General features: G+C 38.6%; 1 protein-coding gene across 1 annotated transcript; it reads left to right on the forward strand.

Annotated features, from left to right (window-relative positions):
* Positions 1-581: 581 nt before the first annotated feature.
* LOC122329277 (serine/threonine-protein phosphatase 6 regulatory ankyrin repeat subunit C-like) lies at positions 582-13,519 on the forward strand. Its single transcript, XM_043225494.1, is given in 29 exon segments — positions 582-731; positions 1,374-1,457; positions 1,658-1,736; positions 2,411-2,481; positions 2,621-2,821; positions 3,636-3,723; positions 3,864-4,006; positions 4,540-4,752; positions 4,874-4,952; positions 5,028-5,142; positions 5,761-5,843; positions 6,135-6,252; positions 6,453-6,521; positions 6,775-6,915; positions 7,015-7,077; positions 7,855-7,966; positions 8,049-8,120; positions 8,199-8,400; positions 8,485-8,569; positions 8,888-9,005; positions 9,085-9,304; positions 9,399-9,486; positions 10,217-10,303; positions 10,405-10,550; positions 10,644-10,726; positions 10,804-10,886; positions 11,043-11,134; positions 12,246-12,341; positions 12,344-13,519. Coding segments are annotated over 29 exon segments (3,210 nt in total). The 5' UTR covers positions 582-704; the 3' UTR covers positions 12,496-13,519.
* The last annotated feature ends 2,648 nt before the right edge of the window (positions 13,520-16,167 follow it).

Below are 16,167 nucleotides of genomic sequence, written 5' to 3' on the forward strand. Positions count from 1 at the left end.
TTAGAAATCACGATACTTTCCTCAGGTTTTTATTATATTTTCAGCAATAGTTTTTGCCAGTATGAAATAAAACATTTGTGAATTCAGTTTTGCTTCAGTGTAGTTTCATGGAAAAACAATTACACTGTAAAAAATAAATAAATACAAATTGCAATTTTTTATTTTTTATTGTATTTATATATTCTCTAAATCTTCATATTTACACTAAAAAGGCGGCACAGAAGGTGTCAGAGGTGCATGCATTTCCACAGCCATTTTAACTGTATATCCGTATCTAGAGGCCAAGGTGTGTCAAAGCAGGCATCTTTTTTACTACATTTGATGTGCCATTACATCTTTAATTTTGAGCATTAACACGGCATCCTTAGCTCTTAATTCTGTGCTCTAAATGTCTGTGTAAAAATATGTTTAATTTTAACACAGTAAATACTTTCCATACTAGTATCCACGCGCAGCGAACAATAGATATTTAAGCCACCTTAAAGCGTGAAAACCTATTTTGCAGGGCAAGGCTTAGTTCGCGGGCATTTATTGTGAAAGTTGGTGCAGCAAGCGGCCATCACGCTGGTGTCGCTATTTTCAACTGCCTCACCAGCTAAAGACTCACTCATCACGTCTATAATCGCAACACAAGATTGTTGTCTTGGTTTCCCAGCCTCGATTCCTTACTGATGAGGGACTTTCGGCCCGACTGACGCAGGGAGATGGGGGTACTCAATATTTCAGACCAGGTGAGGGATATTAAAACCCCACGAGTGGCGAAAATCAAGCAGTTTGTTGGTTCGCTCTCTGCGCTTGTATGCAGAGCCTGATATGTTAGCTAGCACCCTGACGATGGATTATAGCATTTCCCCATATAGTTATCGCCTAAAAACTTGTGTTCTTGTCATGCATTCAGCTGCGAACGTCACGTTTTTAGTGTATATAAAGAGCAGGGCCACCCGAGAGGCGATAAAAATGAAAAAATAACCTTTTTATCACGCCCAGACGTTAGCCTGCCTGCTAGCCTAATGAGCTGGGTGTCAGCCAGCCGCATTGGAAAATATCTATTGTGTGTTTATGTTTTTAAAACGCACGGGTTTATTAATCTATTTAACAAATGCTCATGCTTTTGTTGCGTAATCTTTTTGTATAACAGTGTTGTGTGCAAATTGATCATATCTACGTAGATACAATTGCAGTGTGTGTATTTTGATGAAGCTCTCATGATATTCAGTGATCTTGATATTTAATTACAGTCGTGCAGTTATACGCCTTACAATTGGCATCTAACGCTATACACTGAAATCAGAAGCTGCTTAAACTAAAGGTTTGGATTTGTTGTCATGTTTTGTAGCATTCTCATAACATCCACCCTTTGCCTCCTCCTCCAGCCGCCTCTGGTCCAGGCCATATTTAACCGAAATGTGGATGAAGTGAAGTTATTTTTGCACAAGAAAGATGAAGTCAATGCACTGGTATGTTCCGAATGGCGTATTCTAGTGTGAGCGTGAATTATGTGTCTCATCTGCATGTGATGTAATAACTACGGACAGATTGCCTGGGTGACGGTACATATGGGCTGTGTGGGCCTTTAATGAAAAACGACAGTGTGGAAAGGAAATAAAAATCTGTTAACTTTTTTTTTTTTTTTTTCTCCCCTACTTCCTTATGTCAGGACCAAGAGCGCCGCACACCTCTTCATGCTGCTGCCTGGCTGGGGGACGTTCATATAATGGAGCTTCTCATCAGCGCCGGTATGACCTTAAACAGCAGTGCCGCCACCATATGCAGTAATGGTTTTTATTCATAAAACAGATTTGGTATCAAAAGCTGATTGGGAAAACAAAGTAGTCTAGCGTTGCTGAAATGCATAAAATAGTGACATATAAAATAGTCACTCCCATTGGCATAAGTTCATTCTAAATCAAGGTTTTCCAAATGCGAGTTGTAGAATTAATGAAAAGCTTACAATCATCTAAATCAATGATGTTACAATAAAGAAATTTTTACTTGACTAAAAAAAGTCGCTACACAGCACCTTCTAAAGCGGTTGAGGCACTTTAACTTCTCATCTAATGATACAAATGTAGTGATTAAATTCTACATATGAGAATGTAAAACTGTAATTTTAATTTTGGCTCAACCAAGAGCATGGATTTTGAAAACAGTCATTATTTTTACAACGTGCTAATGCTAATGGCACGCTTCACCTTAGTTTAATTTGCTAAGTGTTTTAATAAAAAATTGTCTCCTTAATGATTTTATTAACCGTCATGTATTAGCATTTTGGTATAAGAGGCTCTGCTGTAGAACATGCCTAACAACGCCCTTTAGCCACGAATTAATTCATAATGAGGAATGGCTTGTTTAAGAATGGAATGCTTTTAAGTATTAGTCATTTATTAACTTCGTTCATTTATGTGCATAGGTGCGAATGTCAATGCAAAGGATCACGTGTGGCTAACACCGTTGCACAGAGCAGCTGCTTCCAGAAACGAGGTAAGCAGCCAGATTTATATGCCTGAGTGGAGGCTCAATCCGAGTAACAGCTTGCTCATGCCATTGTTTAGCATTTTTAGCAATTTAATATGATTCATTGTTTTGTTTTGTTGTTTGTTTGGGTTTTTTTTTTACCCAGAGGGCTGTGGGGCTGCTGCTAAGAAAGGGAGCTGACGTTACCGCGCGGGATAAGTTCTGGCAGACACCACTGCACATCGCAGCGGCCAACCGAGCCACGCGTTGCGTCGAGACCCTGCTGCCCCATGTGACCAGCCTGAATATGGCCGACCGCACGGGCAGAGCGCCCCTGCATCACGCTGCTCAGAGTGGATACCAGGAGGTAGGGTGGAATTACTCATCTAATGCACTCGGGTGAATTAAACATCAGGGTGGGCCGCTTCAGCCCTCAGCGTCTTTGTTTTAGCTCTCCACAAGATTGCGAAAGTGCAAATTGCCATTAGAGCGAGTACAGATACTTTCATTTGGATGTGATATAACCTTTGCTGCTTTCAGTCACTGTTTGGAACTGTTTGTAAAGTTTTCAAAATGTCAAAAGTAAATAGATGACATTAGAATTAAAATCTTAAAATGTATTCAATTTAAATAGTTCATAATATCTGTGTAGGGAGTTTGGGAGTCACAGTAATTAAATATTTGATCATATTTGTATTTTTTTAAATATATTAATATTTTAGATTGTCTTTGAGTTAAAGTCCATTTTGTGCACAGTCGCATTAATGTTTTGGTAATATTTGTTTATTTTGAATATGGAATATATTAAGCATTAAAAATTTAATTTACTCAGTCTTCCATGATTGGAATATGACTCATTTATTTTGTGTATTTTACATTAGGCTGCACTGTAGATAAAATAGTTTTGTAGGTAATGTAGTAATGTTGTTATTTATTTGTGATGCCAGGTTCATGCTTTAAGTGCTTTTATGCGCCACAAAAAAAATATTATTGCAATAAAAAAGCTATTAACTTTGTACTGAAATACCAGTCCTTTTAATTTCCTTAGTTTGATTTTACATCTCTGCCTGTATAGGTTAAAACTGTGACTTTCTTTTGTTGGGTTCTCATGGGTGCCTCTAATGCACAGATGGTTTTAATAAACAGATACAATGTGACTTTGTGCTTTTGCTGCCAACTAGATGGTTAAATTGCTGCTGAACAAGGGAGCCAATCTGAGTGCCAGTGACAAGAAGGACAGGCAGCCCATTCATTGGGCAGCTTACCTTGGTAAGTGTATACTCGTATCTTTCTGAAGTGTTGTAGGTGTTTTCTGTAGCTAAATAGCAATTGATTGGTTTCATCATCTTTAGCTACTTAGTGGTGATTCCTGGAAATAGCAGTAATACTTACCTGTTTGTTTCTTTCAGGACATCTGGAGGTGGTTAAGCTGCTGGTGTCTCAGGGCTCGGATAAGAGCTGTAAGGATAAGCGAGGATACACCCCTCTCCACGCTGCTGCTGCCAGTGGCCACGTCGATGTGGTCAAGTACCTGTTACGCAATGGAGCCGAGGTCAGCACCAGGGCTCGACGTTGAGCTTTTTCACATGTTTTGATTAAGTGTTTGGTTCCTAAATCATTTTAACAATTTGTCTTTGATGGATTAGAATAAAGCATCAGAAACGTGATGTCAGCCATATTCTAGCATGATGCATTTGGACAACGTGGCCCTTTCTAACCCAGATAAATGTTGATTGTAACGCAATGTGTTTTTTTACGCATTAAATCAGAACAAATTTTGATTAAACAAATTTTAGGCCAAAAAGTACACCGTAAGTACCTGGTTTTGGTCTGCTTGAGTGATAATTTTGTGTGTGTTGTGCGCATTATATGCATGCTGTCAGTCGATGGGGAAAAAATTAAAAAATTGTATTTAAATGATTTGTCAATTAACATTGTCATGACCCACAATTTTATACTAGCTAGATGGTGGCAAAAAATCTGTAGTGCAGAATGGGTCATCGCTATTTTTTGTCTATTTTCTGAAAAAGAAAGATGGTTGATCTTTGGTTTACAGGATATTTTATTCCATGCAATGTTTCTCAGATTGATGAGCCTAATGCCTTTGGAAACACTGCTCTCCATGTGGCCTGCTACACGGGACAGGAGGCCGTAGCCAACGAGCTGGTCAACCGTGGGGCCAACGTCAACCAGCCCAACCACCGCGGCTACACGCCCCTGCACCTGGCTGCCGTGTCCACTAATGGGGCTCTCTGTCTGGAGCTGCTGGTCAACAACGGTGCTGATGTCAACATGCAGGTCTGGATGGCTTATTAAGACATGGCTCTGATTGGATGATCTAAATGCGTTTGACTTGCGTTTTTGTATGCTTACTTTCTCAATATTTTTAGATGCTTATTTCTTCTTTTCCTTTGAACAGAGTAAAGAAGGGAAAAGCCCTTTGCACATGGCAGCCATTCATGGACGTTTCACTCGCTCTCAGATCCTCATTCAAAATGGTTAGTTACTTTTCCTTTTCCACTTAATTTCCAGTACCTTTTGTAGTATTTGACCACCAGTTGTTGTCTCCTCAGGTGGGGAGATAGATTGTGTGGACAGATATGGCAATACTCCTCTTCATGTTGCTGCTAAGTACGGCCACGAGCTGCTTATCAGCACCTTAATGACAAACGGTGCTGACACAGCCAGGTACATACGTGTTTATTGAGTTTTTGTTTTTTGCTTTGTAGTGAGTGGAGTAAAGTCATCTTTCACAATAGAACAATTTCGTAATGTCTTTATCATACTCGGTACAATTTCGAGAGTACTTTAACTTGTTCAGTTGTCAAGACTGCATTTCAGTTTTTCGTGATATTTATATGTTAGCCTTATTGTGATTAACAAAAAGTGCACAATTTACAAATGATTTAGTTTTAGTTAACATTATTAAGACTGGGCTAAAGCATGTTACTGGCTTAATAAATGGCAAGAAAGAGCAAAATAGCTTTAAAAAAAATGCAAGACTACATTAACACTACAACAAAAATCTGAATATACAGTATGTAATATGTTTTCATTGCTTTTTCATGAAAAAAAAATCTGTTAATAGCAGACACCGTCACATAATATAATTAGGTGTATTTGTTTCATGTGCATCTCATTTCTCCCTGTATTTCTGACACAAAAAAAAGTCTACCCCTCTTCCATGTAAATGCAAAAGGAATTTGCATTTACAAGGAAACTGATTTTAATCTCCTCGCCATTTGCATGTTATCTGCTTGTGGCATGTGTAATGAAATAATTTGCTTATTTGTCCTCTTTGTACAGACAAGGGATTCATGGGATGTTTCCTCTACACTTAGCTGTGCTTTACGGGTCCTCTGACTGTTGTCGTAAGCTACTTTCCTCAGGTACGCACAATTCCTCCATATACAGCGACCAATCACAGCAAGGGGCCAAATGAAAATGGTTTTGACCCTAGACTATATTTGTATATATCCTTGACCCTTAGGGAAGTGCTGTGAAAGTAATAAAATGGTACTAAACAGTTGTCATATTTACGTGCATGTTACTTCACACAAAATGTCAAATCCCATACTACTTCATTAGTAACGGACTGAAGTGTTAAATCACTTAACCGCTTTACTTCCAGCCAAAGTGACAGTGCATTCCTCTAACTAGCACTGCATTGACTTTTGCAGGTCAGCTCTACAGCATTGTGTTGTCAATGAGTAAAGAACACGTGCTCTCTGCCGGATTTGACATCAATACCCCAGACAACTTCGGGAGGACCTGTCTACACGCTGCTGCCTCTGGAGGGTGAGACTGTAGCTCTACTTAGAATGGGCTATTTAAAAAGCCACTGGCCCACTTTGTCAGGTGTCCCATATAACAACATTTTATGCGCACAAATGCCAACCAAGGTCATTTTGCTGATCTGACTCAAAAACCAGCATCTGAATGTTAATTGCAAAATATGTTTAAAGTATTTATGCATATTCTTTATTCTCATCATTCAGAAATGTTGAATGTCTCAACCTGCTCTTAAGCAGTGGAGCTGACATGAATAAGAAGGACAAGTTTGGAAGGTACAAGTTTCTGAAGTGTGCATGATGTAAATATTCCTTATGCCAAGTATTGATGCTCTGCAATATTTTATCACCTTTAATAATAATTACTTAAATATGCAGTTTTTGTATTGACTTTAATTTAGTCAACAAAGTTATTTTGACTAAATGTTTCTGCTTTCAGTGTATTGGGTGCAATTTCTTATTTTTATTTCTTATTTTGGAATGAAGTATGCTTGACCTTTAAGTATTTGAACTTACGTCTCTCCACCAGGACTCCTTTGCACTATGCGGCTGCTAACGGGAGGTATCAGTGTGTAGTGGTTCTGATTGGAGCAGGGGCGGGGGTCAACGAGCGTGACCGCTCTGGCTGTACACCTTTACACTATTCAGCTGCATCGACTGCGTTCTGCAGGTGAAATGCGCTCCTGCACTCCCACACATCCTATTGCATCTATTAAATATAATAGTGCATGGTGTATATAGCTTTACTGATTTTTGCTGTCTTCCTAAGAACGGACCGACCCCATGCCAGCACCCATCAGAACCAGGAGGATGGGGAGAAGGAATCCTTCCTGTAAGTTGTTTTTAATTAATTAATTTTTTTTTTTTTTTTTTTTTTTTTCCACGTGACTTACTTTATTATTACATTTTGTATATATTTTACACTTATGTTATGTGTCGTATGACCATCTGCAAGGGAATCGTTGGTGCAGAAAATGTGATCTGTCTCAGTTTAGTGCTTGTTATATGCAGACCCCTAGTGGTCTATTAAGGTACTGCAAGTCAAGTGGCTTTTTATTGTCATTTCAACTACATATAGCTGTGCAGTACATAGTGAAATGAGACAACGTTTCTCCAGGACCTGGTGCTGCATGAAGTCACACTTACAACAAAATACACAATACAAAAGAACTCGCATACTGAGCTAAGACAGTGTCTTAGCCACATAAAGTGCAACGTGTGCAGACTAGTGCAAACAGCAGGGGAGCGGTGTGCAAACTAGTGCAAAGACATAATCAGTGCAAGAACACAAAATACAAACAATGAATAATATTGCACAGTGTTTTAACGGTCCCCCTCGGGGTGAGCAAAGTAGTTAAGAAAGACAAATAGAAAATAACAAATTAAGAAACAATAGGTTTATTTTAGCAAGGATGCATCTTTAGATATACTGTATAATGAAAACATTGATGTTTTTACAAAGATTCTGTCTGATGCTTTTCACAATTATTGTTTTAAACAAATGTAATGCTTTAAGCAAAGAAAACCGATTTTTGCTTTAAGCTAAAATTTACATACCCTAAATTTCTGAAGGTTAGTGAAAGAAGAAAATTGTTTTGATGCTTTTTAGGTGTGTGGAGCATTTGTTGGATAATGGCGCTGATCCATCTCTGTGCAACACTAAAGGATACAGTGCTGTGCATTATGCCGCGGCCCACGGCAACAAACAAAACCTGGAGCTGGTGAGACTGACCTTTCACTCTAACATCATCCACTGTGATTTCGTCTTACAGCAAAACACCTCATACATTCTTGATTTTGTAGCTTTTGGAGATGTGCTTCAACACACTAGGAGAAAAGGAGAGCAACGGGTCGGTCAGCCCGCTACACTTGGCGGTATGTACAAAATGTCAATATAGATCAGATATTCTTTGAGCTAATAAATAATAAATTTCACTCTCCTTTTGTTGTCAGGTGGAGTCGGGTCACTGGGAATGTGTTACTGTGTTAATTGAGTCTGGAGTGTATGTGGATGCCTGTGACCCGGTGGGGCGCTCTGTGCTGTATGTAGCCTCTCAAAGAGGACATGCTCGCTGCGTGGAGCTGCTGCTCTGCCAATCAGCGTCTTGCCTGCTCGCAGAGCACCGCAGCAAATGGGGTCCTCTTCATGTTGCAGGTACAGAGAGCACATGTGTAAACTGGCTTGTGAATCTTATCTTACTGTGAGATTTTGACGAGTTGTTGTGTTTTTCGATGACAGCTGCCAATGGCCACTCAGAATGTCATGGATGCTGCTTTGTAGCGAGGGGAGCCGACCTTGTTAATGTTACAGATGCAGAGGGACAGTATGTAGGAGCTGATGGCTCTCTTGTTTTTTTTTAATTATTTTTAATTTTTTTTTATTTTTATTTTTTATTTTTCATGTGACAGATAATGCATCTTGCTAAATATTTACAAAATATTTTTGGGTCAAAATGTGTAATTCACATGTAAATCACTTTCAAATACTCAAAAACAAAAATAAGCCATGCATAGCACTGTTTTAGAGAAGAGATCCTCAGAAAATTGTAATGATGTTATTAAAATGTTCCCAAACAATGCTCAATTGAAACTAATCAAAACTAAACTACATATATTCTCACTGTTTCTCTCTCTTCTGATAGAACTCCACTAATGCTGGCAGTGCTGGGGGGACACACTGACTGTGTGCATCTGCTGCTGGAGAGAGGAGCTTGCCCTGATATGAGAGACAGGAGAGGAAGAACAGCCTTACACAGAGGGGTGAGATTCTGAAATCATTAGTAAAGTTTTTGCTGTAGTCCTCATAATGGGAGATTGCTAACCAGAGCTGTCTTTGAAGGCGGTGATGGGTCGGGAGGACTGTATAACCGCCCTGCTGTCACACAACATCTCAGTCCTCAGCAGAGATTTTCAGGGGCGAACCGCGGTCCATCTGGCTGCCTCTTGCGGCCATGCTGACATTCTCTCCAATCTTCTTTCTGCTGCTGACCACTCCCATCCCCACGACCCAATCACAGACCGCCACGGCTACACACCCGCACACTGGGCAGCCTATCACGGTAAGAGCTCAGACCTTTTGAGCCTCAACGGCTCACTCGCATTGCTAAAACTGTCGGTAAGTTAAATGGATGACTTGTGCTATTTGTGAAACAGGTCATGAAGACTGTTTGGATGTTTTACTTGAACTTAAACCATGTAGTATCCAGGAGGGAAACCCCTTCACCCCACTGCACTGTGCTCTGTGAGTATTGTTTTTTTTTTAAGTTTCAAAGGTGTTGTACTCATTTTATTTTATTAGAAATAATTCATGGGAAAACAGAAACGGAACAAAAAAAAAAGTCAAGCAACTTAATTAAATTGGCATGTTTATAATAATTCTAAATGAACAATTCCAGTAATTCTGCACTTATATTTTCATAGTTATAATGGTGTTACACAAACTGTTGTTCAACACAATTGTTCAAAGGTGTGAGGACAGTAACATTAAAAAACACAGGTAATACTTGTATATGGCAAGTATGCATTGAATTTGGCAACAAGGATTTGTTTTAATTTTTTATATTATATTAAAATATATATAATATAATTATATCAATACATTTTATATGCAAATTTCTATTTCTCAAAAGAATCGTGAAAATTGTTTTAATCAATTTCTACACAAATATTATGAGCACTACTGTTTTCTGCATTTAATAAAAATGTTTCTTGAGCTCTAAATCGGCATTTAACATATTAAAAGTCGCAATAAAATTTTACATTGTTTTATTTTATTATTTATATTATTGAATAAATGCATCCTTGGTGAGCATAAGAAACTTTTTTTTTTTTTTTTTTTTTTTTTTAAATCTTTAAAAAAAAAAAACACATACTTTGAATGTTTGTGTATATGGATTCTTGTTCAGACACTGAAATATAATTTATAATGCATGGTACATATTTCCTGATCGCCATGCTGCATGTTGTTGCAGCATTAATGGCCATAGTGGTTCTGCAGAGCTGCTGTTGGAATCCAGTGTTTGTAATTCGCTGGTAAACATCAGGGATGCCAAAGGAAGGTTAGTGCGAGTAGCTATTAAAATATGATTATATATGTATATTAGTTGAACAATAGCTTCAGATTGAAATCCACTCTAAATGGCTGTGGTCATGCACTCAGGACCCCTCTTCACGCGGCTGCAGTTGCCGAGGACGTGGCTGGGCTGCAGCTGGTTCTGCGGCACGGAGCTGACATCAACGCCGTGGACCACTCAGGGCGTTCTGCACTGATGGTGGCCGCCGACAACGGTCAAAGCGGTGCTGTGGGTAAGACTGTGCCATGTGTGACACGAGGAAACCAAGACCCTTGTACGTTGTAAGTCTCATGTCTCATGGAGAGTTGTCTCATGTCATTTGCAGCCCTGCTGCTGCACAGAGCCAAAGCCGACCTGTCCCTCCTGGATGTGAACAAGAACACTGCCCTGCACTTGGCCTGCAGCAAGGTAACAAAACTTGAACACTAAATGTTCTCTTGAATAGATCTCAAAATACATATTCCTAACTGTCTTTGTCTTTGAAGGCTCATGAAATGTGTGCCATGCTGATCTTGAAGGAGATCCACAACCCTATCCTCATAAATGCAACCAACAGTATGCTTCAGATGTGAGTTTCTTTGTCCTAGTTTGCAATTACTCATGACCCTGTAGGAATATCATAGCATTGCTGTTTTTTGTTGTTTTGAGCATCCTGACTAGCTTTAAACATTTGCTTAATTTGGCTTTGTGACGCATTTGCTTAATTTTGGCTTTTTTATTTCAGGCCCCTCCACATTGCCGCCAGAAATGGTTTGGCCACCGTGGTTCAGGCCTTGCTGAATCGTGGAGCCACAGTGCTGGCTGTGGATGAGGAAGGTAAGACAGGCCTTGCTGTGGTTTTTCCAAGTAAATTTGCAAAACAATACAGTCAAATCCATGTTTTGCATTTTTGGGAAAAGTTTGCGTGAGCGGCTCACAGCAACATGAACTGATGCAAAGACTAATAATTGGGTTAAAGTATATTGTGCAAATGTTTCCATGGAAGAATTTAGAAATCCTATATTAATACTGATTAAGTTAGCATACTAGTAATTTACCATTCGAAACATGACAAATCTGCTAATTATTCCAGTTTTAGATTGTCCAGATTAGCCTACATGTATTACATTTTGTGTGTGTGTTGCAATTTTATACTAGTTGGACCAGGTAAAAAAAAATCACTGTTGAGAAAGGATTAAAAACTAACATCAGTTGAATTGCAGTTTAAAGGAAAATTTGTCAAAAATGGCAAATAAAACAATTCCAAAACATTATCACTGTAGTATATTAGTTCCTTTTTGCTCCAAAGAACAACATTTAAAAAATAAAATAAATATGATAGCATTCAGTATAATCTTTAATTACTTTGGAATATAAATTGCAGAACATTTCAGATGTTAAAAACAAAGCGACTTTCTGGAAATTACGGTACATTAGCACTCCATCAATAAAGGGATGGTTCTCCCAAGAATTAATATCCTGTCATTAATTACCCACCTTCATGTCCTTTCAAACCTGCAAGACCTTTTTTTTTTTGTCTTAGGAACACGCATTATATTTTTGAGATAAATTTGAGATCTTTCGAACCCTCAATAGTCAGCAAGGATCCTACCATTGTCAAGGCATGGAAAAGCATTAAGGACATCATTAAAAATGGTTCATGGGACGTCAGTGGTTCAACCGTAATTTACCAAGTAGCATGAGCACATTTTGTGTGTTGTGGTACTCGTTAATGCAGCAGACTGTCCCAGAAGAGAAGCAATTGGTGAAAAAAGTTGTTTTTGTTTTCTTTGCACACAAAAAGGTCATGAGGGCGAGTAATTAATGAGAGTTTTCATTTTTTTGGGTAAACGATCCTTTCAACTACTGCTGCAGAAATCATGTAACTGCTACATTTGAATGAGTTTCTCCTTAGCTAAGATGCCTGTGTGTTTTTGTCACGTCACAGGTCATACGCCAGCCCTGGCTTGCGCGTCCAATAAAGCTGTTGCCGACTGCCTAGCTCTCATTCTGTCAACCATGAAGCCTTCCTCCTCCACTCCTCCTCATCCTCACCGCCGCCTCCCAGCCTCAACCTGCTCAAGCACTGTGGCATCACCGCCGCCTGTCCCCCCCTGCCCAATGGAGGCCTTCGCCATGGTTACGGCAAAGATCGCCATGGTGCTACTATTGGCTTGGATGGCTACTTGACCGAGTAAGGCGTTCTTACTCGCTAAAAAAAAAAAGAAAAAAAAAGCGTGGTCGCTTGGTTTGGTCCTCTCTACACACCTAGATAAACCTATATGCAATTACAGCCACACATCCCTCCTGTGCCAGTATCAAAGCTTTTCTTCACATCTCAGTAGAGAGCAAACACGAGAGGACGAATTTAGCTATTTATTTCTATTTATTTTCCCCGCTTTCCTTTTCCTCCCACTGCCTGACTCCCATTTTAGATGCTGTCCATTCAGTATGAGTCTAAAATCTGAATCTAAGCCATCTATTCGAACCAGTATCCATCACTGGCGAGTCAGTCCTTTATTTCTTCTCCATTTGCGGTCGATTCGACTCGGTTCATGTTAGAATTATGCAGCTGTGTGTCTCCATGGTAACAGTGATAATGGATGGGTTTCCATATCATGCCTCCTATTTGCGTGACGCTGTGGCCTTGCATAGGAATTTACAGCCTGCCCTGAGGAACAATTTAAACGGGTTACACTAGATTTGCATGAATTTGCGGGACCATGTATTTGATAGTGGTCTTGTGTGTGTGTGTGTACGTGTGTTTGTGTGCGTGCGTGCACGTGTATGTGTGACATCCACTTTTGCGCAACAGTCCAAGTTTTTCATCCCATACTTGATTATTTCGTTTCAAGGTTTTTATGTGAGGTGCAATCTGATTTAGCACAGATCAGGAAAAAACAAACAACCTAACAGAATCATATTGACAGAAGGGAAACCATACTACCTTAAGCCAAAAGACCAATGACCTCCTGAGAGTGGGGTCTGATATTTAACGCTTGTTTACTTGTTAGAGAGAAAAGGGATAGTGTTTGGATGGGTTTTGAGGATGAAAATTCATATTAGGTTTACAATGGAGGCATTAGGTAGTCCAGATCACTGTTTGTAGGTGGGCAGAAGAAAGGAATTAAAAGTGTCATGATTTTGGCCGTTTAAACAACATTTTGAAAACGCTACACTAAGGAAGTATAGAAAGCACAAACATCATTACAGATGCAAACGTCATACACGCAGTACTTGCTCCTTGGGACCTTTGGTTTTATTTGTGTTGCTTTGTCACTCATAAAAGTTCTTCAATTAAATCTACTGCTTTGCTATAATATTTAGTGTGGAGTTGCTTTCACAGTGCCTACTGAATTTAGTTTTGTCCAATCAGTTAAATACACCATGTTCGCTCCCTTAAAGTTGTTGAAATGGTGCTTCGACCAGTGAAATGATTATTTCGCTAAAATCCGTTATGAATTGATCACCTGAATAGATGAACATGTGATTCATATATCAGAACCCACTTGGGTTGTTTTAGACTTTGGGGAGTGTATATGTGAAGTGTGTGGGTTTTTTTTTTTTTTTTACCTTTTGCTTATGGTGTTGGGGAGCAGTCATGGGTATGACCAAAGTCAAGTGATTTCTAATTACCATTTTAATAGAAACCAATAGATATCCAAAAAGGCAAGTACTGAAATAAGATTCACCCCTGCTCTTTTTAAAATGCTTCCTTATTGCCAAAGGTAGATTAATTAACAAAGTCAAGATTGTGCTTCCATTAGGTTTTTTGCGCACACAATTTTTTTTTTTTTTTTTTTTTTTTTTAACAAAATAAGAACATTGTGAGTGAGTGTTTAAAACATCCCTTTTTTGTTTGTTCACCACAAACAGGCAATATATGCTCAGTCAGTAATGAGACAATCAGTTGAAAGGGCTTTTAATTTTGCCATAGATTTCTTTTTTTCCTAAACAAGCAAAAGCGTCATTTGTTTTCCAATTAGGAAGAGCTATACAAATCTGTATCTCTTAATTTAAGAATTCATGCATACTTTCAGGCGTGAAATGTGGACTTGTTCTCAAATATACCAATACTATTGCTTTCATTACAGTATATCAGGATTTTAGTGACGTAGATAGAGTAGCTTTGAAGTATTGTAACATTTAACTGATATTTTATGGGTGAATGAAGGTGTGTAGACAAACGAAACCGTAACGTTAGATGTTTAAAGGCTGTGTGGAGAGCATATTTATATTGATTCACGAAATGACCTCTTTGTAATGACAGGTTTTGGCTGCTTAAACAAGTTTCTCCACTCCACACAGACCTGATATAAAGCACTTGCTTGTTCAGTAACAAAAAAAAAAAGATGGTTTAAAAAAAAAAATGCGCTTTTGCATCTGTCACAAGCTGTAAATGGGCAAATATCTGACCTCTACTTGCAAGAGTACAAACGTGCATGTGTGCAAATCAGATTAGTCAAGTTATATCGCAGTGTTTTGCCTGGGAAATATTTTAAAGTGGGCTACATGACTAAGAGGAAGTCCTCGTGGGAGTTTATTTCAAACATGGTTACCTGTTCTTGAGGTTGACTTTATCACGCACAATAACTTTTGCTGCGGTTTGGTGGAGGGAATCGGTGCGTGTGTAGACAGCACAGGGCACGATAATGAAGTGCAAGTTGATGAGCTTGAAGTTATTTGCACTGCCAGTTATACTGCTTGTAGTTGTACTAAAAAAATTATTTATAAATTTAGTCTAGCTAGTCATACCACAAGTAGTTGCGTTCAAAAAAACAAGTGCCCGTGGAGCCTGTGATTAGTAATACATTTCATATTGGTGCAAGAAAAAGTGCTGCTTTCGATTGTATCTCAGCTAATTCTTTTTTTTTTTTTTCTTTAAGAGGTGATCTTTGTCTATTTATTAGCGAAAATAATTCTTATCCAGCCAAAACAAACTAAAACGTACTTTCAAATTTCTAATTGTCTTATTGGCATTGCACTAAAATTGAATTGTTTTGTCGAATGTATGCCATGATAGTAGCAGCTTGCTTCGATGTTGGTGGAAAAACTTGTATGCAGTAGTTAGCGATTTAAATAATTAGCTTGACAACAGGAACTTTGGAACTGAACCCTTTCAGACCTTTTTAATAGACCGAGTTGGTGCATTAGGTGTTCTGTGTACGAACAATAAGGGAACTGGTCACAAAGTGGCAAGACTTTTTCTTTTTGTAGGCTAGAGAACTGATAACTGATAAGGGGGTTTCTCCTGAAATCATTTAGTGCCATAACTTTTCTTTTTTCCTTTCTCATTTTGATACGTTTGTAAAAATGTGAATGAATGATTCCTTGGGTTCAGTTTTTGAGTGTGCGTCAAGACCATTACCAAAAAAGAAAATGAACGAAGTCCAAGCTAACATAAGCTACTGTGCCCATTATATATTTTGGAGATCCACGTAGTGTGTTAGTTGTTGTAAAATGCCAGTACGTTCACAATCAGACTGTAAAAATGCCAGTATATTCGTGAACTAAGCTATACTGATGGGCTGGTTAGCCCTCGTGGAGATCACCTCCATTTGAATGCTTTCGTGGCTGCTTGGCAACTTAGCATTTGCCCTTATAAATTGAGTCTCTGGATTTGAGTCGTTCAGTCAATGGCTCCTTCAAAAACGATATTTTCTAAACGTTCTATTGTAATTGATAGTTCCCACAAACCACTGATAATTTGAGGTTTATATCAAAGCAATGGAATTACGAAACGCCTTAATTTCATTATTAACCGAAGGGCAAATCTGACATTTACCAAAATGACACATTTACATAGCTTTTCTTGTTTTCTTCTGGATCAGCAAATTGTGTGCTTGTTTTTCTTTTTGTTTGTTTTTACA

Source organism: Puntigrus tetrazona, chromosome 23, assembly GCF_018831695.1.
Source record: "Puntigrus tetrazona isolate hp1 chromosome 23, ASM1883169v1, whole genome shotgun sequence".
In the NCBI taxonomy this organism is placed as follows: domain Eukaryota; kingdom Metazoa; phylum Chordata; class Actinopteri; order Cypriniformes; family Cyprinidae; genus Puntigrus; species Puntigrus tetrazona.